General features: G+C 43.1%; 1 protein-coding gene across 3 annotated transcripts in view; it reads right to left on the bottom strand.

Moving 5' to 3' along the window:
* Positions 1-1362: 1362 nt before the first annotated feature.
* LOC106569870 (brevican core protein) overlaps positions 1363-22953 on the bottom strand; it is a 34220-nt gene continuing 12629 nt past the window's right edge. For 2 of the 3 annotated variants that reach the window (XM_014141564.2, XM_014141562.2), the window contains exons 2-14: positions 20413-20492; positions 19343-19720; positions 18946-19120; positions 18425-18552; positions 16268-16561; positions 13816-15684; positions 11793-12791; positions 8098-8229; positions 6776-6934; positions 6126-6208; positions 5845-5989; positions 5351-5533; positions 1363-4643 (exon numbers count right to left, since the gene is read on the bottom strand). In XM_014141564.2, the coding sequence (XP_013997039.2) occupies positions 4588-4643; positions 5351-5533; positions 5845-5989; positions 6126-6208; positions 6776-6934; positions 8098-8229; positions 11793-12791; positions 13816-15684; positions 16268-16561; positions 18425-18552; positions 18946-19120; positions 19343-19720; positions 20413-20492 (4681 nt within the window). In that variant the 3' untranslated portion in view covers positions 1363-4587. The remainder of the gene's footprint in view (positions 4644-5350; positions 5534-5844; positions 5990-6125; positions 6209-6775; positions 6935-8097; positions 8230-11792; positions 12792-13815; positions 15685-16267; positions 16562-18424; positions 18553-18945; positions 19121-19342; positions 19721-20412; positions 20493-22953) is intronic. The other variant, XM_014141563.2, reaches the window with a different exon arrangement.

Raw genomic sequence — 22953 nt, 5'->3', positions numbered from 1 at the left:
GTGTTGGTCCAATGTTTCATGAGCTGAAATAAAAGATCCTCGACATTTTCCATACACACAAAAAGCTTCTTTCTCTCAAATTCTGTGCACAAATTTGTTTACATCCCTGTTGCCAAGATTATCCATCCACGTGACAGGTGTGGCATATCAAGAAGCTGATTAAACAGCAGGGTACATGCAACAATTTCAAAGTTTTACTGAGTTACAGTTCATATAAGGAGATCAGTCAATTGAAATTAATTCATTAGACCCTAAACTATGGATTTCACATGACTGGGAATACGGATATGCATCTGTTACAAAAAAAAGGTAGGGGAGTGGATCAGAAAACCAGTCAGTATCTGGTGTGACCACCATTTGCCTCATGCAGCGCGACGCATCTCTTTCACATAGAGTTGATCAGGTTGTTGATTGTGGCCTGTGGAATGTTGTCCCACTCCTCTTCAATGGCTGTGCAAAGTTGCTGGATATTGGCAGGAACTGGAACATGCTGTCGTACACGTAGATCCAGAGCATCCCAAACTTGCTCAATGGGTGACATGTCTGGTGAGTATGCAGGCCATGGAAGAACTGGGACATTTTCAGCTTCCAGGAATTGTGTACAGATCCTTACGACATGGGACCGTGCATTATCATGCTGAAACATAAGGTGATGGCGGGGGATAAATAGCACAAATATAGGCCTCAGGATCTCATCACGGTATCTCTGTGGATTTAAATTGCCATCAATAAAATGTCATTGTGTTCATTGTCCATAGCTTATGCCTGCCCATACCATAACCCCATCGCCACCATGGGGCACTCTGTTCACAACATTGACATCAGCAAACCGCTCACCCACATGATGCCATACACGTGGTCTGCGGTTGTGAGACCATTAAATTCTCTGGCAGCAGCTCTGGTGTACATTCTTGCATTCAGCATGCCAATTGCACAATCCCTCAACTTGAGACATCTGTGGCATTGTGTTGTGTGACAAAACTGCACATTTTGGAGTGGCCTTTAATTGTCCCCAGCACAAGGTGCACCTGTGTAATGATCATGCTGTTTAATCAGCCTCTTGATATGCCACACCTGTCAGGTGGATGGATTATCTTGTGGACAAAATTGACAGAATGAGAGAGAAGCTTTTTGTGCGTATGGGACATTTCTGGGATCTTGTATTTCAGCTCGTTTCATGGGACCAACACTTTACATGTTGCGTTTATATTTTTGTTCAGCGTAAATACAACCTCTGGATACAGTCTTCCTCATCACCTGGACTGTTAAATAAATTCCCCCATTTTATGCACCTGAACCTCTGACTACCTCTCAACAGTTGACGCTCCACACCAACTAAATAGGCACACAAACAGTCACAGAAACGTTCTAATGTTATTTTATTTTGTTTATAAAGGAAGAGTGTTACTGTAAAATATACTTATAAAATCGGGAAAATAAAGAACAAACAAAAAATATTTCTGAAAATGGCTTTGTGGTTAATACTGATTACATCCTTGCTTTATTCTACAAAACCTTATTACAACATAAAGCTTTTCATAGGACTGTATCAGTAAAATGTAGGGCATCTATCAGAGGGAAGAGTGGACAGTAATTCAACAATACTTTGAAACAAAATCTAATCAATATCATTGATACGTACGGTAAAGGCATTGTCACCCTTGTAAAAACAATTGCAGGCTACTCACTAGCCTTTTTCACCCCAAAATAGTTAAGAGTGAATAAATACATTTACATTTTAGTTCAATAATGGAATTGGCTTTATAAACGTGCTGTGTTTTGAGTTGTTTTGTTTTCTAACATCCTACTGCACAAACGTGCCATTTTGATTGTTTATGATTTAAAAAATGAAATGTACTTCATGCATGTATCATAGGCAAGGGTGTTAGCACCATATTTCATATAAAGTCTGTTGATGATAAAAGTCTAAGAAGGCCTATCTATGGTTGTGAGAAAGTTGAGATGGAAATAATGCTGAGTTCAAGAGTTGATATGGGTTCCTAGGAGGACAGGGATTTTTCTGCTCCAATTCCAAACCAACCATTGCTTCTATTCTAAAGACTTTGTCAAGTCACCTTGTGGATCTGAAATAGTTGGATTGGTATCAGCAATGTGGTAATAGCCACACCTAGCCCCCGGTAGGCTTGGCAGAGTTCCCACAATATTGTGTACACCTATACAGTCCTTTTTAGTTCTATGAAGGGGACTCAAAGGACCTAGAGGTTGTGACGTGGGACAGGTTTGGATATGGAACACAGAATCTGTTGTGCGTCTTCCCTGACACTCAACCAATCATCCCAATAATGACTCACCTGTCCTGGAGTGTACTCGGTGAGATAAAAAGTTCAAAAACATTGCAGGTAGAAATATTATTAATAGAACTACATTCGTCCCCAAGTCCCAAGTCTACAGGCAATCCAATGTGGTCTCAGGGCAATTCATATTATTCTGTACGTACATCTGTGACAGTCTAAGACTCAATTTAGTGTGATATGTTACATTAGATTCTGAATGGAATAGCAGTCGTACAATATCATTCGAATTAGAGGACGTACAGTGTCATAGGTGTTACCCGGTCATACAAAACATACGAACTGGGTGATGTAACTTATCATACGTCTTGGAGGACATATAGTATTGCAGGTCTTTATCTGAGGCCAGGTTGCTTGTTGCGCTGTGACAACAAAGGAGAATTACAGGGAGAATTTACATGGGCGGTTAGGGGAACTAACGGCAAAGGTTAGGTGAATTGGGTTAAGTTTAGAATAAGGATTAGCTAAAATGCTACAGATGACCCTGATGCGGCTCACACATGCAACTTTGGATTGCTAGATTGTCGCGGATTACACCCACCCATCCTCCCCGACCAACCTCCCTACTTGAGTTTCTGTCTCAAGTAACTAGACCATTAGTAGGTATCATACGTCTTGGAGGTGCTCAGAATTACATAAAGTATATTTAATATGGCTCTGAGGCCAGGCTGGACAATCATATCTGTTCTACACAATACATTTCTATCTGAACATTCTGTAACATTCCCCCTCCTGGACAGACCCCAGGTAATCCCTAGCTGATGGAATATGAATGGCATTGCAAACAGACCAGCTGTTGTTTAAAATATGATGGGTGGATTTATAAAGCTGATTTGACAATAATAGTCACTAAACAATGATTGACACCGTTAGCGTGCTGACGCCTGTTTAAAACCAGCAAGAGACCTGGGCCTACAGTTGACGTCGCACATTGAATGCAATGGCATCCTAGATCGCTATAACTTGGAGCCCGGGAACATATTTGGTGAAAAATCCTTAGGCATACCGGTTTCCAAAAATCCTGCTACTGAAGGCATATTTATAATCCATTACTCCTTGTCCGTCCTTCTGGATTGTACAATGTGTGGGTATCGTTAAAGAAACCGTCTGAACCCAATTTTTCTCAAGACGAGCTACCGTGTATCCTACCACTGTCTAACACAGTTTGAGTTAGGTGCCAGTTTGGAGAAAAGTCAGGTTCAGACGGTTTCTTTACAGATAGCGACACATTACACACTACATGACCAAAAGTATGTGGACACCTGCTCGTCGAACATCTCTGCTCCAGAGTCCGACGGCGGCGAGCTTTAACCACTCCAGCTGACGTTTGGCATTGCGCATGTTGATCTTAGGCTTGTGTGCTACTGCTCAGCCATGGAAACCCTCTTTATTAAGCTCCTGACGAACAGTTGTTGTGCTGACGTTGCTTCCAGAGGCAGTTTGGAACTCGGTAGTGAGTGTTGCAACCGAGGACTGTCGCATATTACGTGCTTCAGCACTCAGCGGTCCCATTCTGTGAGCTTGTGTGGCATACCACTTCGCGGCTAAGCCGTTTTTGCTCCTAGACGTTTCCACTTCACAATAACAGCACTTACAGTTGACGGGGGAAGCTCTAGCAGGGCAGAAATTTGCCGAACTGACTTGTTGGAAAGGTGGTATCCTGTGACAGTGCCGCGTTGGAAGTCACTGAGCTCTTCAATAAGGCCATTATACTGCCAATGTTTGTCTATGGCGATTGCATGGCAGTGTGCTCGATTTTATACACCTGTCAGCAATGGGTGTGGCTGAAAAAGCCAAATGCACTAATTTGAAGGAGTGTCCATATACTTTTATATATATATAGTGTACAATCCGGATGGATGGACAAGGACTTACTGATAATAGATATGCGTCAGTGACAGGATTTTCGGAAAGCCTAAGGACTTTTCACGGAAAATGTTCCGTGTTCCGCATTCTAGCACACCATTGCAATTCATGGCATCCTATGTAGGGCTGCAAGAGACCCTAAAGCCCAGGCTATCCCAACAACAGTTTCAGATCAATGTGCTTTGGGGAGGAGTAGGAATGTAAATGCCAAACTGACCCTGTGTCCCAATACTCTTTCCTTGTCTCCTTTCAAGATCACCATATTGCCTTCACATGTTCAGCCATTTCAGATCTCTGGTCAATGAAGAAAGAAAACTCTTGAAGTGTAATGGGACGTGGTATGGAATTTAAAAGTTCCCCTTGATGTCCCAGTATTGAGCCGTTTTCTTTGTTTGTGATTCCTCTTCAGTCAGTTTCCTGTTGTTGGTGATGTTACTCCTGCTACCTGTGCTGTGTTTCCTGCCCCTGAAAGGAAACCCCAACAAGTTGAAAATAAAGACTTCTGATAAATCTGTTGGATTAAAAAGGCAGTGTCATATGTTCATCCCTTTCATACATTTATCTTGTCCCTCCCACATAATGTCCAGAGTGAGAACATTGTCTGATTTAGACACTAGTTTTCTGGGTTGGCTTTGCCTGCTGTTATGGCATTGCCTTGACTTGAAAGGCGCATTTCAACAAGCGCACAGCACTGTCGATAGTTGACATTGTGCCTTCTACAGGCAATTCCCTGACGGTCGTGCAGATTGCATTCGCAGTAAACGCTGCGGACGTTGGCTCAAGTGTAAACTACCTTTAAAAGTGAAGTGCAGTGCGCTTGTCGACAATGCGATTGATAGAATCCCAGCCTTGAACCCAAAGATAGATGTTTTCCTCCAGAGCTAAAGCAGATTCAGCAACTCCCCACTACAAAACAACTAACTTTCCGGTTAAAAAAAAACCCTGTCTCTGCTCTTAAGCATCTCCTTAGTTCTTTAAAAGAATCAGTGAGACTGACTAAATCAAAATTCTTCAGTATTTCTTTAGTGAGGCAGATTCTTACTGACAGTCTGTCATGAGAAATGAACTGTATCCCAATAACTGTTCTTGAGTCATATTTAGCAATATCAGAAGTGTAATGGAACATGGTCATGGGTTAGAGATAGGTGGGCTGATCATAGAACTGTTCATACCAGGAATGCAGAGGATCTGGGGCTCCTCCCACTTGCCACCTGGCAGGCACTTGACCAGAGGGTTTTGTCTCTGCTGGAAGCCCTGGGCACAGTAGTAGCGCACAACGGCGTCCGTCTCGTACCTCTGGCGGATTCTGCCAAACGCAGATGCGTTCCGGACTTTGGGGGGAGGGCCACATGAAGCTGTGGGAGGAGTTAAAGGCTGTAGGTGATAATGTCTTCTAAATCAAACACATATGAATGAAAAGTTGAACGATTATTTGTCCTAATGTACACATTCAGTTATATTTTGAGCATTACATTAGTTTAGGACTGTATTGAATGTGTGCATTAAACATCTACTACTACTTCTACATACCTCTAAGTTAACTACCTCTGTGACCTATTTCCTGTATACTGTAGCAATATAATCTATTGCAAAGAGGTAGTTACAGGTATGTAAAGGCACTGGTAGATAGGTGCTTGTTTGTAGTAACATCATGTCCATTACTCACAGGTGCCTTTCTTGCAGGTGTAGGCCAGGTGGTAGTTGCAGGGCACATCACTCCAGCGCCCGGCATCATGCCACACCATCACCACACAGTCCTCTCCAGACAGGAAGTAACTGTCAGGCTGGCCCCTGTACCAGTTCTCATAGAGCTGTGAAGACAAGGTAAGAGACACAGAACTGTAGTTGTTTAGAAGCATGGGAGCTAATGTCTTGGGTTCCTGTGTCTCTGTGGACATGTTTTGACACAGTACTTGTTCTATGTCAAACCAGTCTGTCTGGACTCACCAATGGGTTGCCATCGGACCAGCGGAAATCCCCCTCGATGGTCTTGTCGTTCAGTCCAGTCCACTGATACTCCTTATAGTTATCTGCGGATAGAATAAGCCATTTATTTGCTTTTCAAGCAGTAGGCCTATCACTTCTCGAAGAAATTATACAGTAGGCCTTTGTCTTTGTGCTTCCACTGCGAATATCAACAACTCTGCCGAGGTTTGTGTTTCCAATTGACTGGGCATGAAGTTACTTGGAAGTAATGTGGCCACGTAATTTAGAACATGCTAAAGCTGCCCCCATCACTCCCATTGTTTTTATGGTAATTCATGCTAATGTCAGCAGTTGGTGAGAGTGGCTTAGTACACAGTCTGTCACTCTGGTTAAAGGTAAGTGTACATCTAATTTATTTAGTAATTTTGCTGAACTACCTCTTTCATTAACCAGATTAGCATTTGCATGTAGTACTTCCGCACAGCAGGGTCATGGGCCTTCCTATGCTAATAAATAGCACACACAAACCCTTGAGAGCTTGCTGCTATATTTCCAATGTATTAATATGCTGTAAAATGGTACGCTACGCTAACAAATGGAGTTGCCTATCAGTGAAAGAGAAAAGGTGGAGTATGAAGTTTGGTGGCTCGCTGTCACCACTCCCACCGTACTGTTAATGAAGTCCTGCTCCTCAGGGGTCATGATTGACACCAGGTGGCCCCCCACCATGCGACAGTGCTGCTCCGCCACCTCCCAGCTCAGCCGCTGGTTGAAGTGCTTGTAGCAATTCCCGTGGAACTTCTGCCAGCCCACCCCACACTGCTCCAGATCTAAAAAGACAGAACAGGAGGGAGGGAGAGAGATTTACTAGACGTAATTATTTTTATTTGAATGATTAAGAGGGAAAGGTAAGATCCGTTTAGCTTTTCTGACCATTGAACAGGAAAGAGAGCGAAGGGGTGGTGTTGATGTAAAAACAACGAGGGGATCTGAACGAAACTACCTTCAGACCTTGGCCGGGATTCAATCAAAGATACATTATCGACACGTTCAATACACTTGACTTTTGAAGGAAATTGTTTAAGCTTGAGCCAACATGCCCAGTGTTGACGTGAATGGGATCACCGCCAATGTCAGGAAAATGGCCATTGATTGAATCCTGGCCTTACTCTGTAACTAGATGATTCTAACCCAGGGAGGCAGTTCCCCTGATTCCCTGAGCAGATGGATCCATGAGGTTCATCCATCTAAAGAACACTTCTCATCTCACCTTCTTTCCTTTCCTATTTTCTCATCCCTAAATCTGTTGTGACAGGAACATGGTGGCATAGCAAGCAGGTCTTAAAGAAAAGGCTTCGTCTGATTGAACTGAAGGGGACAATTGTTCCAAAAGCAAGGTTTTGTCCTTTCTTGAGTTGGGCTCAGGGATGGAACAGCCAATTCCTGGATTGTCCTCTTCAAAACAAGGTGGGTCTTTGTGATTAATGGGCTCTTAAAGCCACAGTGTGTAATACTTATATTTTGATTGATTGAGTTAATAGTACTACTAGTTATGAATAGACTAGTACTACTAAACTAGACTAGTACAAATGTCTTACCTTCTGTTACTTTGTTTATGTTTTGGCCGTATATATCCAATTACTTCTTTATTACGAAGATAACTGGAATGTGGCTCCACTCATCGGAGCCTGACAATCTGCTTCAGCACATACAAACCCACAATTATTATTACTGAATGTGGTGGTGCATTACGTTACATTTTAGTCATTTAGCAGACGCTCTTATCCAGAGTGACTTACAGGAGCAATTACCGTTAAGTGCCTTGCTCAAGGGCACATTGGCATATTTTTCAACTATTTGAACCTGCAAATCCCTGAGCTTAACCCGCTAGACTACCTGTCGCCCAGTATTCTGCCATCTGGTGCAGTATAACACTTTTTAATAGCACTCTTACAATTATAGAGGTAGTGTAACAGCTGAATGAGGAGCTCACCCATCTGACAGAGGTCACCTCCATAGCTGGGCAAACAGAGGCATTTGGTGCTCCCGCCCATCTCAACGCAGGTGCCGCCGTTGGCACAGGGGTTCTCCAGACAGGCATCTGAAACACAGCAAGAGGCCAGTCCTGCCAGCTCTGATAATCATATACACCTACTACTGTAGTAATAGTGGTAAATAATAAAGTTGTACTGTAGTGAAAATAATACAATGATAATATCATACGATTACAGCTTAGTGTGTAGAAAGCAGTGAGGGCAGCGTAGCAAAGAGGATGAAGAGAACAATATTTAACGTGGTTAAAATATGAGTATGATGATAAAAGAGTTGAAGACAAAGAGTTTCAGAGATGACGTAAAGAAAAAGCAAGGTTGGTGAAGGTCTGTAAGGCTGCCCAATCAGGTGCCTCATCTCTTGCCAGAAGGATGTTTACTAGGTAGCCTAGTGGTTAGAGCGTTGGGCCAGTAACCGAAAGGTTTATGGATTGAATCCCCGAACTGACAAGGTAAAAATCTGTCACTCTGCCACTGAACAAGGCAGTTGACCCACTGTTCCCCGGTAGGCCGTCATTGTAAATAGTAATTTCTTCTTTACTGACTTGCCTAGTTAAATAAAGGTTAAATAATTATATAAAAAAAATAAACATAGTCCTTGTCATGTCTGCTGAAGATGTCACCATTACCTTGACTGACTCCTTGACTATTCACCAGGGCAAGTACTTATTAACTCTCCGGATAAGTACGCCCTCTCTGACAAGGATGACTAAGGCATTTCTATCACGTTGACAATTACGATGATGATTTCAGTGTTGTGATGATGAAGGTGATGTGATAGAGTGCAAGGGAATTAGTATTACTGTCTTTATCTGCAATTGATTACCTACAATTAACCTCTCATGCTGTTTTCCATTGGTTATACTTTTGCAGGTATCTCTGTGTAGATGTTATATTCTGGTCCGAGAACATATTACCAAAGTACAGTGTTAAGATTGCTGACAATTGTAAAAATGAACTATGACACATTATGGATGCCTCATACCTTAGTGGTATTTCTGCAATCTACCGTAAATGTAACCTGGGCTGGAACCAGAAGTGAGCGAGTGAGACTTAGACATTAGACGATTTGGTATGAAAATGTGTCCAAACACCAAGATAACACCAAAAAGAATCTAACTGAAAGTATCACATTGCCTCGTGTCAGACTAGAGGACACACAAATCTGACATTATACAACAGGTGGTTCTAATCCGGAATGCTGATTGGTTAAAACCGCATTCCAGCTGGTGTCACTTTACCCCTACCTACATGTACAAATTACCTCAACTAACCTGTACCCCCACACATTGACTCAGTACTGGTACCCCCTGTGTATAGCCTTGTTATTGTTATGTCATTTTCTTGTGTTACTTTTGATTCGATTTTTTTTTACTTTAGTTTATTTACAAAAAAATGTCTTAACTCTATTTCTTGAACTGTATTGTTGGTTAAGGGCTTGTAAGTAAGCATTTCACAGTAAGGTCTACACTTTTTGTATTTGGCGCATGTGACAAATACAATTTGATTTGATGTGGTCAATTCCACAAGTTACCTCCCACAAGTTACGTCCAAATTCTCCTTTCCTTTAGATGAGCATGCAATTAGCCAGTAGATGGCACCAAAGTTCACATATTGAGTTTATAACAACACTCACAAAGCCTGCATCTGGCATTACCTCAGTGTCGAGAAAGTTTGATGTAGAAGTTGTCCTTAACTACAGATGTAGGAACAGATTACCCAACCCAGTATTTTAACCATTAGATTAAAAAAAATATCAGCTGCTGTGTCAGTGGTTAGGGAAACTGTCAGAGCAGCTTACCGATCACTGTACCTGTACACAGCCCATCTGTAAATAGCACACCCAACTACCTCATCCCCATTTTGTTATTTTTGTTGTTGTTGCTCTTCTGCACCCCATTATCTCTACTTGCACATCATCATCTGCACATCTATCACTCCAGTGTTAATGCTAAATTGTAATAATTTCAGCACTATGGCCTATTTATTGCCTTACCTCCCTAACCTTACTACATTTGCACACACTGTACATAGATTTTTTTATTGTGTTATTGACTGTACGTTTGTTTATCCCATGTGTAACTCCGTGTTGTTTTTGTCGCACTGCTTTGCTTTATCTTGGCCAGGTCGCAGTTGTAAATGAGAACTTGTTCTCAACTGGCCTACCTGGTTAAATAAAGGTGAAATAAAAAATAAAAAGGGAAACTTCTACCTAACCTGTCAGGAATGTAAAGCACCAGTGACAAAGCAAACCTAAAATTAAAGGCCATGTCCTCTAATTGAGATTTTCACCTTTAATGGTTACGGCTCTGTGAAAAGGCACATTTACTAAAATGAGACGGCAAATGTAGCATTTTATAAAATTCTGTGTAAGTTATCCAACAGGCTGGTTTATGGTCTGTTAGTTGAATGGTTTTATGGATTGGGCCATCCTGTATGAGATCATTCCTTAGAGGAGAAAGCACACATGTTTAAAGAACAATCCATGCTGTTAGCTGTGCTTGTGAGATGCTGCTTCTGACTCGCCATCTAAAGTACAATCACAATCTGCAAAGACCCATCTTAGATTAGATGACATGGCACTAATCATGCCACACTGACTATACTTTAACGTCAAACAATAAACCAGCCTCAATAGTTTCCATTTTGCATTTAGCAACTCTTACTCATTACAAATGTTTAAAAGATTTGGAAGAAACTATGATCAGACTGCCATCTAGGAGGTCATTGTCATTTTTCAAATGGTACGTCTTGTTACACTGGGAGATTGATGGCATTACAGACATTTTTACCTCAAATAACATTACAAATATTCTGATAGATGTAATTTACATATCTACAAGACTTGAAAACCGGACACTCCCTTATTATGGTTATAAAAGTGACATTCTTTGCCATACATTCTCTACTATATACTAACTCAATAGTTTCTGAGTTAGTTTAAAAAGTTACTGATGTTTTGTAATTGGGATACTGTCCCTCTATTAAATCCATAATATCTGTATTCTTTACCAATAAAATGTCAGTGGTGTTGCATTTGGGAGTCAGTGCTGTTACATTCAGAGTTAGTGGAGTTACAATGCAAGGACAAATGTTTGTCCGTTTTTTTCACTTGGAATTGTGCTCAAACTAATATGGGCCCCCGGTAAGAGAAAATTGACTGTTTGAATGCAGAAACATTCAGGACGGTGAAGGTGCAAGTTGGACTTCACTCTTGCAGGAAGAGTAGAGGGAGACAATCAAGCATCGCAATTCTCTTTCACAGAAATGGTGTGTCCGGGCAATACAGTACTTCACAGAAGTCAATCTTTGAGTGAAAAAAAAAACATCATGCACAGCAAGACTGGTTTGTTTGACAAATGTCAAAAGGGGGTTGTCCCATATATCTCTCAATGCTCAATTCTTGAGCATCACAAGGAGCAGGGTGCTCTTTAGGGGGGAGGGAGGGGGAGGAGGGTGAGTGGGCTGCTGAGACAAACAGTGAGACAGACGAAGAGGGGGGAGCCGTTGGGAGGGTGGCGGTTTACAGAAAATGGAGCAAGGCAGCTTGGGGTGGGAGAGGCCGGGGTTTAGTGCATCGCCGTGTCGAGCAGCAAGAGGAGGGCGGTTAGGCTGGTTAGGGTGGCTCGAGTGTTACCTGAAATCTTCCTGGAACTGCCCACAGCAGCCCTCTCATTGGGCAAGATGAGCAGGGTCGGCGGCTGGGTGAGGCCGAATTCCAGATCCAACCGGCCCTGATCCACAGGGGGCATAAGAGCCGTCACCCTCTCCGGCTCTGGGGGACCTTGTGTAGTGGAGGTGACGGGGCTCCACGTCTGTGTGGCCCACTCTGTGGATGTGTACGTGGTGGATGTGGACATAGTGGCAGCGGTGGGATCTGTACTTGAGGTGGACAAGGAGTCTGACCCAAACAGAACAGGTTCAGCTGAGGAGTTTGGAACCTCTGTCTGGGAAGAGGTGGAAGCGGGTTCCCCGCTGTATTCAAGGTCGTCCTGAGACTCTTGGGGTGCAGAGGTGGTATGGTGCAGATCCCAACTGGGTGTTTGCGACTCAAGGGGGAAGACTGTAACTTTTTGTCCGGGGGATGGTTCATCAGTGCCTGACTCATGTCCACTTCCGTCTTCTTCAGGGTCCGTGGTTGTGGGATCCACCTCTATTCTGGACATGGCCGTTGTTTGATAGCCCATTGTGGTAAACTCCACAGGCAGCAGGGAGGTGGTGGACAGGTCTGGAGACTCAGTCGTAGCAATGCCCTCTCCAGACCCCAGGTGCTCCTCATCAGACTCCCTTGGTTCCAGCTCCACTGCTCCTGAAGGTTCCAATCTCTCTGGATTGTCGCTACCCTCGAAATCTATACTGGTGCTGCCTTCCGGCCTAGCGGAGGAAGTTCTCTGGGAGGTTCCTTGTGGATGACCTACTGTGGAGTACACAGCTACTGTGGAGTACACATCCAGTCCCAGCTCCTCAGAATGATCCAGTCCAGATGAGATGCTGCTTGAATGCGAAACTCCTGTCTGCTGCTTACTGGGGATGCTGGTGGCTCCAGGGGAGGCAGACATGTGAGTGGTGAAGTCAGAGAATTCAGAGGTGGGGGATCTGTCTGTGTGCATTCCCTGGTGGACACCTAGGTCTATCTCTGTAAAGAAGGTACAATATACATTATTATTGCATGATTATCAAGTCTTAAGTTCTACACAGCCCTACAATGACAAAGTACATACTTTTGAGAAAAGGAGTTAGGAGTAACATCTATAAGATCAAAAACATCTGTAACATCTATAAGATCAAAAACATCTGTAACATCCAAGATATTATCGATGGAATTTTTTTACATTATACACTATTTTTAAGTATGATCAAAATACACTTGCTTCTAAAATAACAAGCATGTTTTCATGCAATGGGCAGATGCAGTTGGTCTAGAACAGAGCAGCACGTATCACACTCAGATGTACACAGAGGGCGAATGTCAATGACATGCATGTCAATCCCTTCTGTCTCAAAGTTGAGGAGAGATTGACTGCATCGCTATTGGTCTTTGTGTTGAAGGTACAGAACTGTCTGTTGAAGCAGTTGGCACATAGTTCGGACACTCATCGGTACCACACAAGACATGCAACCAGAGGACTCTTCACAGTCCCCGGGTCCAGAACTTAGGCTAGGAAACACACAGTATTAAATAGAGCCATGACTAAATGGAACTCTCAGCCACCCCAGGTAACTCAAGCTATCAAATAAAACCAGATTCAAAAATTAGATAAAAGAACACCTTACGGCACGACGGGGACTGTGAGAAGACACACATACATTTTTATGCATTTTGTATTGTATTTTGCATTGTATTATGTATGTGATACGTGGTTGGGATACGACTGTGATATGTGGTTGTCTCGCCTGGCTATCTTATGATGAATGTACTAGCTGTGCTTCGCTCTGGATGGGGGCGTCTGCTGAATGGTTAAATTGTAATGTAAATGTTTTGCTATGTATATTTATGTATATTATTTGCTGTGTTGATTCCTGTTTGGACCACAGCAAGAGTAGCCACTGCCTCGGAAGCAACTAATTGGATCCTAATAAATACAAAAAATATTAAATGTCATGTATCATAAAGCTATAACCCAAAGTACATGAGGAATTGGCTGCCACATTAGCCATACCTTGGGACATATCTCCAGATCCATCCAGGGGCAACCACACTGAGGTTGCCCTTCCGTGGGGGGGGAGTGTAGACCAGACTGTGTGGGGATCAAGCTCTCCCGGGGATTCGGTCGAGATGGATGTCTCCTCAGGTTCTCCCACAATCGCCTCTTTGTGCCTTCTCTCTGCGGTGGGGTCACGTGCCTCGGTAGCATTCTCTATGGGGTCAAAGGCCATGTTGGTAGTCTCTTGTGCATTCTCCCGATGACTCTGGTTACCTGCTGTTGTGCTGTTGTTGGCTTCCAGTTGATCCAACTCCAGGTTGGTCTCTGGCATCGGCTGGAAGTGCTTGGAAGAGCCTGACTGCTGGTAGTCGGGTTCCTCCGGGTTCATCTCTGGCATCGGCTGGTAATGTCTGTGTGGCTCGTAGGACGGCTCTGGGAATTTTGGGGTCGTTTCCAGTTCGAGCCGGTAGAAACTGGAGTTGGGCACTGGCACACTGGAGGTGCTGGGTAGTGAACTAGAATTCTGGGAGTGATAGTCTCCTTCGAGGAGGGAGTCTGGCTCACTGGAGGTGCTGGGTAATGAAGTAGGATGTTGGGAGTGATAATCTTCTTCATGAAGGGAGTCTGGCACACTGGAGGTGCTGGGTAGTGAACTAGAATTCTGGGAGTGATAGTCTCCTTTGAGGAGGGAGTCTGGCACACTGGAGGTGCTGGGTAGTGAACTAGAATTCTGGGAGTGATAGTCTCCTTTGAGGAGGGAGTCTGGCACACTTGAGGTGCTGGGTAGTGAACTAGAATTCTGGGAGTGATAGTCTCCTTCGAGGAGGGAGTCTGGCACACTTGAGGTGCTGGGTAGTGAACTAGAATTCTGGGTGTGATAGTCTCCTTCGAGGAGGGAGTCTGGCTTACTGGAGGTGCTGGGTAGTGAAGTAGAATGCTGGGAGGGATAGTCTCCTTCGTGGAGGGAGTCTAGCTCACTAGAGGTGCTGGGAAGTGAACTAGAATGCTGGGAGAGATAGTCTCCTTTGAGGATGGAGTCTGGCTCACTGGAGGTGCTGGGTAGTGAAGTAGAATACTGGGAGGGATAGTCTCCTTTGAGGAGGGAGTCTGGCTCACTGGAGGTGCTGAGTAGTGAAGTAGAATTCTGGGAGTGATAGTCTCCTTCGTGGAGGGAGTCTGGCTCACTGGAGGTGCTGAGTAGTGAACTAGAATTCTGGGAGTGATAGTCTCCTTCGTGGAGGGAGTCTGGCTCACTGGAGGTGCTGGGTAATGAAGTAGTATGTTGGGAGTGATAATCTTCTTCATGAAGGGAGTCTGGCTCACTGGAGGTGCTTGGTAATGAAGTAGTATGTTGGGAGTGATAATCTTCTTCATGAAGGGAGTCTGGCTCACTGGAGGTGCTGGGTAGTGAACTAGAATTCTGGGAGTGATAGTCTCCTTCGTGGAGGGAGTCTGGCTCACTGGAGGTGCTGGGTAATGAAGTAGGATCCTGGGAGTGGTAGTGTTCTTCATGAAGGGAGTCTGGCTCACTGGAGGTGCTGGGTAATGAAGTAGGATGCTGGGAGTGGTAGTGTTCTTCTACAGGAAGTGAAGTCTCATCAAAAGGCTGGATGAGGTACTGGGTGGAAGCTGTACGGGTGAGTGGGACCTCTGTGCTTGACATGGAAGTAGGGGGAGATCCTTGCAGGTCCTCCCGAGCAGGAGCTGACTGGAAGACAGGGAGGGATTGCAGGACACTCTGGGCCTCTCGCTCCACTTGCTCTGGATCCTGGCTCAGATGGAGCTCCTCGGCAGGCTCCATAAGAACAACAATATCTTGTCCGATGTCCTCTGGCTCAGTGGCAATGTAGTCCATGGGGGCATCAGTGTGAGGATTCCCATTACCTGAGAAGAACAGGGAGTAGACAGGAGACTCAGTGAGATTGTGTTTGTTTAATGAATGGACATAAAACTTTCTCTGCATAACACAAAATAATCCATGGAAGCATGCAATCTAACAAATATCTTGCAATAAAAAAAAACGATTTTCTATGCTACAACTAACTAGTCCAAAAACACACCTCTGAAATAAGTACTGTACTTAAGTACTGAAGTTTGTGGAAATGTGAAATTAATGTAGGAGAATATAACACATTAGATCTGGTAAAAGATAATACAAAGAAGTAACATTCGTTTTTTATTTATTTTTATTTTACTGTCATCTTTGAAATGCAAGAGAAAGGCCATAATGTATCATTCTAGCCTAGGCACAATTTAGATTTTGTCCACTAGATGGCAGCAGTATATGTTTTAGACTGATCCAATGAACCATTGCAGATCTGTTCAAAATGTTGTATCAAGACTGCCCAAATGTGCCTAATTGGTTTATTATTACATTTTCAAGGTCATACTTGTGCACTCTCCTCAAACAATAGTATGGTGATCCCGTAGAGGTTAACTACTAATTAGTCCAGTACAAGACTCAGACCTCTGAAACAGTAAACATCATGGCGGCTGGATGATTCAGGGAAGCCTGTCTGGTTGCTGTAGCGATACAGGGTCTTGACCCCTGCCTGAGGCCCTCCACAGCGCGCTCTAGGGGTGATGACGGGGTAGCGCACACTGCCATCAGACAGCCAGCCAGGGTTGCAGCGGTCCAGACCCTCACTCCACGCCATGTACAGCTGCCCTGTGGTAGCCAGCTCTGCCCCTTCCTTCTCGCAGTACGCCCAAGCCTCATTCAATGACAGCTGCTTAGGGGCAGAGCCATGGAACACCTCCCCTGCACAAAAAAGGTCATGTGTTAGACTCCTAATGGGATTTAGACTCTGAACGATTGTCCTAGATCCTTTATTTTCCTGCAGTATCTGGAAAAATACAAAAGGCTGAAAACATGGGAGAATGAGATCTCGGTTGGGAAATTGACATCAATATTTGATATGTATTGTATCTGTCCTTGGAGGGAAAGTACTATCAATGTCTAAAATGTATGCCGTGTAAATACAAATTCACTGACTCATCTAAAGTGTGTACTCTGTCCACTAGCTAAAATCCCTACATGCCTGTAACTTAAAGGGATAGTTCACCCAAATTACAAAATGATATATTGGTTTCCTTGCCCTGTAAGTGGTCTATGGTAAAGGTATGACAGCAATCCATGATTTGGTTTAGTTTACCTGGCACTGTTACCATGTTTTAGCATTTGTGGCACACATCCCATTCAAAGTCATGGGACAGATATTAGCATTTTTCGCACATCATGTCCAAATAATCAGAAAGTATCTAAAATTGTGAAGCTCAACAAAGTCACTTATAAATTATTTGAATATGATGCGTGAAAAATGCTAATATCGGTCCCATGACTAGGATGGTGCCACAAATGCTGAATACTAAAAGGTTTGCATGTGGAAACAGTACCAGGGAAACTAAATCAAAGCATGGATTGCTGTCATACTTTGTTCAGAGACTGTTTGGAGGGTAAGAAAACCAGTATGTAATTTTGCAATTTGGGTGAACTATCCCTTTAAGGACACCCAACACAGTCATTTTACAGAGTGCCTTCAGAACACATGATGATATACAATGACAAAGCATCTGTCTTGGCAAAATGACATACTGTCCTTTATTATTTTTTGTCACAAACTTACAAACATACATTATTGCTCAGTAGAATCACATTTACTCACACGGTCACTATTTGCACTGCCTTTTTACGGAGAGCTATTCACACTGTCACTATTTACACTGCCTTTTTTTATGGGAAGCTATTTACACTGTCACTATTTACACTGCCTTTTTATGGGGAGCTATTCACACTGTCACTATTTAAACTGCCTTTATGGGAAGCTATTTACACTGTCACTATTTACACTGCCTTTTTTATGGGAAGCTATTTACACTGTCACTATTTACACTGCCTTTTTATGGAGAGCTATTCACACTGTCACTATTTACACTGCCTTTTTTTATGGGAAGCTATTTACACTGTCACTATTTACACTGCCTTTTTTATGGGAAGCTATTTACACTGTCACTATTTACACTGCCTTTTTATGGAGAGCTATTCACACTGTCACTATTTACACTGCCTTTTTTATGGAAAGCTATTTACACTGTCAATATTTACACTGCCTTTTTACGGGGAGCTATTCACACTGCCTTTTTTACAGGAAGCTATTTACTCTTGTCACTATTTACACTGCCTTTTTACGGGGAGCTATTCACACTGTCACTATTTACACTGCCTTTTTTACAGGAAGCTATTCACACTCACTATTTACGGGAAGCTATTTACAATGTCACTATTTACATTGCCTTTTAACGGGGAGCTATTCACACTGTCACTATTTACACTGCCTTTTTACAGGGAGATATTTACACTGTCACTATTCACACTGCCTTTTTTGGGGGAGCTATTCACACTGTCACTATTTACATTGCCTTTTTACGGGGAGCTATTCACACTGTCACTATTTACACTGCCTTTTTACAGGGAGCTATTTACACTGTCACTATTCACACTGCCTTTTTTTGGGGAGCTATTCACACTGTCACTATTTACATTGCCTTTTTACAGGGAGCTATTCACACTGTCACTATTCACACTGCCTTTTTACGGGAAGCTATTCACAAGTTTTTTTTTTACCATCAATATGCTCCACATAACAATACACATCAAACAGCTCCTCTGGTTCCAGCGTCCCATAGTTCCTCACTCCTGGGCGGCCATCCATGTCACCATAGCAACCTTCCCGGGGAACTTGGATTGGATATCTGCGGAATAGGTGCAAAAACTGAAAATATTTGTATTTCCTGTGCTAAGAAAATGTTGTAAAGACTAACTCTGATAGGTGAGGGGCCTCAGTCATTGTTTTTTCATCTGTTAGTGGGAATTGTTGTGTGTGTTGGGAACACAGACCAAATAGAGTCCCTATCTTACACATGTAAGCAATGATAATGCTCATGAGGAAATCTAACATAATTAACACCAGGACTAGAGTGAGACTGATTCAGGTCAACATACAGTCTGCCAGAAAATAGTATTACATACCACACGGTGGGCCAAATTCAAAACCCCCAGCAGCCTATAGGCGTGTGAATTAGTCAAAACAAAGTATTGCACCTTTAAGATATGTGTCTTTGTATTATAAGACAAGTTGTGGATACCTGACAGATTGGTCAGCGAGCCAGCCGGCGTCACACTGCTCATATCCATCGTAATAGGCTGCCAGAAGCTGGTCGGGAGTAGCAATGTGTGCCCCAATGCTCTCGCACACCCCCTGGGCCTCACTGAACGAAAATGCATAGCGACCAGAGGCATGTCTGTAGTGGAAGACCACACCTACATGCACACACGTGTGCACAAACACAAACATACACACACAAGCTCAAATACACAATATGTTGTAAAAACTGAAAGAAAAATATTAATAGTTGCATATAAGGCAAAATCTGGTTGTTTCTAAACCTGTTCGCAGTCTCTAAACCTGTTTGACAAGTAAAAAAAAATCTAAGAAATTCACATCGACTCCTACAACCTTAAAAATCCTTCTCCCTCTGTTACCTTTGACCTTGAGCTGTGTGAAGTTGCTTGCGTCGTCCAGGCCCTGCTGCACCTCGCAACGGTAGTGCCCTGTGTCTGTTGAGCGCAGCTCCCCCAGCCAGAGGGAAAGGTCCTCGGGCGAGTCTGCAAAGTTGACCAAGGAAGCTCGTTCTCTGTAGGCCTCGTTGACCTTCACCCTTTGACCCCGCGCCACCAGGATCTCTGTCTCCTCCTGCTCCCCATCATGCAACACGCTCCACTTGACCCGGGGCGGGATGGGGGGCGAGGAGGACGAGGGGGACAGGGACACCAGACAGGGGATTGTGATGGAGCCTCCTAGCTGTGCAGTGTAGATCGGGGTTGCCTTGGAGATGGTGACCTGGAGTTGTCGGTTGTCATCTGAGTCAGGAAGGAGAGACACAGTGAGTAAATGATGCTGACAGAGTAAGTGGCCGGCTATTGACCTCTAGTGGTGATGGTGAATAATGCATTTCAGGGACAATCTTCAAAATTCTGCAGCAATGGTTATATTCCATGGATAAGAATAATTTCCCACAAAAATATATGATTACGGAGTGGGCGGAAAAGCAAATGCTTTAATCAGCTACATGTTGAATATATAGAAATATAAATTATACATAATCCACATTTATATTAACTATCTTCTATCCCAAGCAACTGTAATACAGCAACTATTATGCAGCAATTACTATACAGCAACTGAGGCTTTAAAGTTTAGTTCATGAGGACCACAGGGCTGCTAAGGCTAAAGGGATACTTTGTGATACCATTTTATGTCTCTGCGTCCAGTATGAAGGAAGTTAAGAGGTAGTTTTGTGAGCCAATGCTACCTACATTAGCACAATGACTAGAAGTCTACAGGAACAGCTAGCAGGCTATTGCGCTAATGCTAGCAGAGACATAAAAATGGTATCCACAAGTTCATCTGACTCTGCGGAAGTAGATAAAGGCTAAAATCCCAAAGTATCCCTTTAAAATAATAACCTGAAATCAAAATAAAAGTTTTAATGCAATGCATTGTCATCCCAAATAATGATAGTCCATCAAAATCCACGATAGAAGATCTGTACCTTCTGAGTATCCTGTTTGGGCGGGGAAAGCCAGGGTCAGATGGCAAACTGTGCACAGAAGGAGGAGGAACCTTACTGGTCTGTGGAGGAGAGGTAGTGAGATGAGGGAAAAAAATGGACATATTACATATGGCATATGCACCTCATTTGTACCTCATTGAAAGAAACAATCTCTACTTCGCCAATTGGTTACAGTATTATTTTTGTTGGCTTATTTTACTCCTCCATTATATACCCTCTATGATTTGAGCGTAGATAAGGACAGAGGGGGCAGAGAGTGATGAATGATGAGTATTAAAATGTTAGATCCAACAAGTAGTTTGAATGACATAAACAGCGTCAAACTGATCGATAGAGAGATGAGAGAGAGCAGGAGCAGAGTGTAGCTGATGAAAAGCACATGCAGTATGAGGAAAAAATGTGGGGGTGACAGAAAATGGACCATTTATGGGAATAAAGTAAAGACTAAACGGTCTTAATTCAATAAAATAAAAAGATCAGGGACCTTGAAATATCCTAATACAGGACACAGAGACATTGGAGGAGCAGATGCTCAGCCCCCAAAAAGGAATCCGGCGGCACATCTACATCTGACCGCAAGCTATTCATCACCTCCAAGAGAAAATTACACGTCTGCATAGCCCAGGGCTGCCTGCCAGTGCTTCTTCACCAGTCTGACCCTGTTATTAGCTCAGCAGACATGGCAGGCGGCTCTCACTGACCTCACACAACCTCAGAGGAAGCCACGATGGAAAGGGGAGGGGCCATAAACATCTACCTCACACAAATGAGGGCAGAGGCATTTTTGACAAAAGACAGCAGAAGTACTTCTTATGTTTTTCAAAATACTTTTCAGAAAGGACAGGGCAACAAACTTTACCTCATACTTTTGAGTACTTTCAGAACCTTCTCCAAAAGGGTATGCTTTTTACCTTTAACCTCATATAATTTAAAATATTTCAATTTTGTGTGTCTTGACCACCAGTTGAATCACCTATACGACTACGATTTCACTCATAACATCTTTATGCCATCCCCGTTTTTCCTAGATGCACTTTCCAAAAATTCTGCAGACTTGAAAAATGTGCGTAAATTACCCTTTAGAGAAAATATTTAAATTGTCAACGTCCCTCTAAACCTGATAAGTTGCCTAGTTTCCTGCGTTTGGCTTAGCTGGTCGTAAAAACCTCTCTTCCTCCATGAATGTTGAAGGGAGAATCTCAATTGGTATTCTCAACTCCTTGCATCCTCTTCTCCTCACCTCTTTTTTCAAAAAGCCAAAGGTAATCAAGGAGAGGAGGGGATGAAACGTGGAAACAAATGCACTTCTATGAAATGAGACCTTCTTCACTAGCACGTCATGACAGTTACAGGCGTGGTATCCCAACATAAATGTGTGAAGCATTAAAACTAAATGTAGGTAGTTGTGCTACAGATATTCTAGATAAAAGGATAAGTAGTGTATCGTTTTTAAATATGTGCAACAGCTGATTCAAAGGGGGTGTGGCAGATTTCAAAACTCTTCTGCTGAGGATTTCGCGAGAGGAGGCTATCGAGGTGAAAAGGACACTCCTGCATTCGCCTACTGACAAACTGACACTCTCCTCGACCACTTGACCACTTCCGGGTCACAGAGGAGAGGAGGACGGAGTTCAGGAAAGGACAGACTTTTGGCCAATTGAGAATATCCCTGAACGTTTGTCGACTGGTAGCATTAGCAGAGTTGCCAACAAACGGAAGTTAACAAGGCGACACTCCATCTTAACTTCTCCTTCACATTTACTGGATTGGTTGAAAAGTGCAGAAGAGAACCTTCCTTAACAGTTTTTTTTTTTAAATTCGTCCAGAACAGAATGTGGGGGATCTAGTTTCAGGCGTTTCTTTTACGCCTAGCTATGTTAGGTTAGCTGACTGGGTAAGTATACAGTGTGGCTGGTGCCATCTAGTAGCGGTGAAGAAAAATGCATTTTGGGGAAATTCTGCAGCAATGCTAAATTCTGCGGATAAAGGCACATTTTTGTGCCTTTTCTGCAAAAAAAGCAATAATTGCGGGAAACCAACTTTTTGAAAAATGCTCCAGTTATCTGTCTTTGTTACACATATTTGTGAATATTGTTTTTGTTTCATTTGCATTATTTTTCAGTCAGACACAGTAGACTATTAACAGACACAGTAGACTATTAACAGACACAGTAGACTATTAACAGACACAGTAGACTATTAACAGACACAGTAGACTATTAAGTCAATTGAACTGCAGACAGTGTTTTAGAGACAAGCAGAGTCTGTGAGCTGCTCAAAAAAGTACAACCCTGCTTACATTAAATGAAGAAGGTCTTCCCATCAAAATACACACAAATACTCTGTGTGTGTGTGTGCGTGTGTGTGTGTGTGTGTGTGTGTGTGTGTGTGTGTGTGTGGGGGGGGGGGGAGTACACTCCTATCCAGCTGGCTTGATTCAGGCTTTTTTAGTCATTCTATGTGACTGAAATTCTAATAATCAAGCACCAGTTGCAACAATCCACCTCCAACAGTTTCACA

Source organism: Salmo salar, chromosome ssa14 (assembly GCF_905237065.1).
Source record: "Salmo salar chromosome ssa14, Ssal_v3.1, whole genome shotgun sequence".
Taxonomy (NCBI): Eukaryota; Metazoa; Chordata; class Actinopteri; order Salmoniformes; family Salmonidae; genus Salmo; species Salmo salar.
Note: the sequence above shows the minus strand (reverse complement) of the source record. Positions and strands in the feature narration are given on the sequence as shown.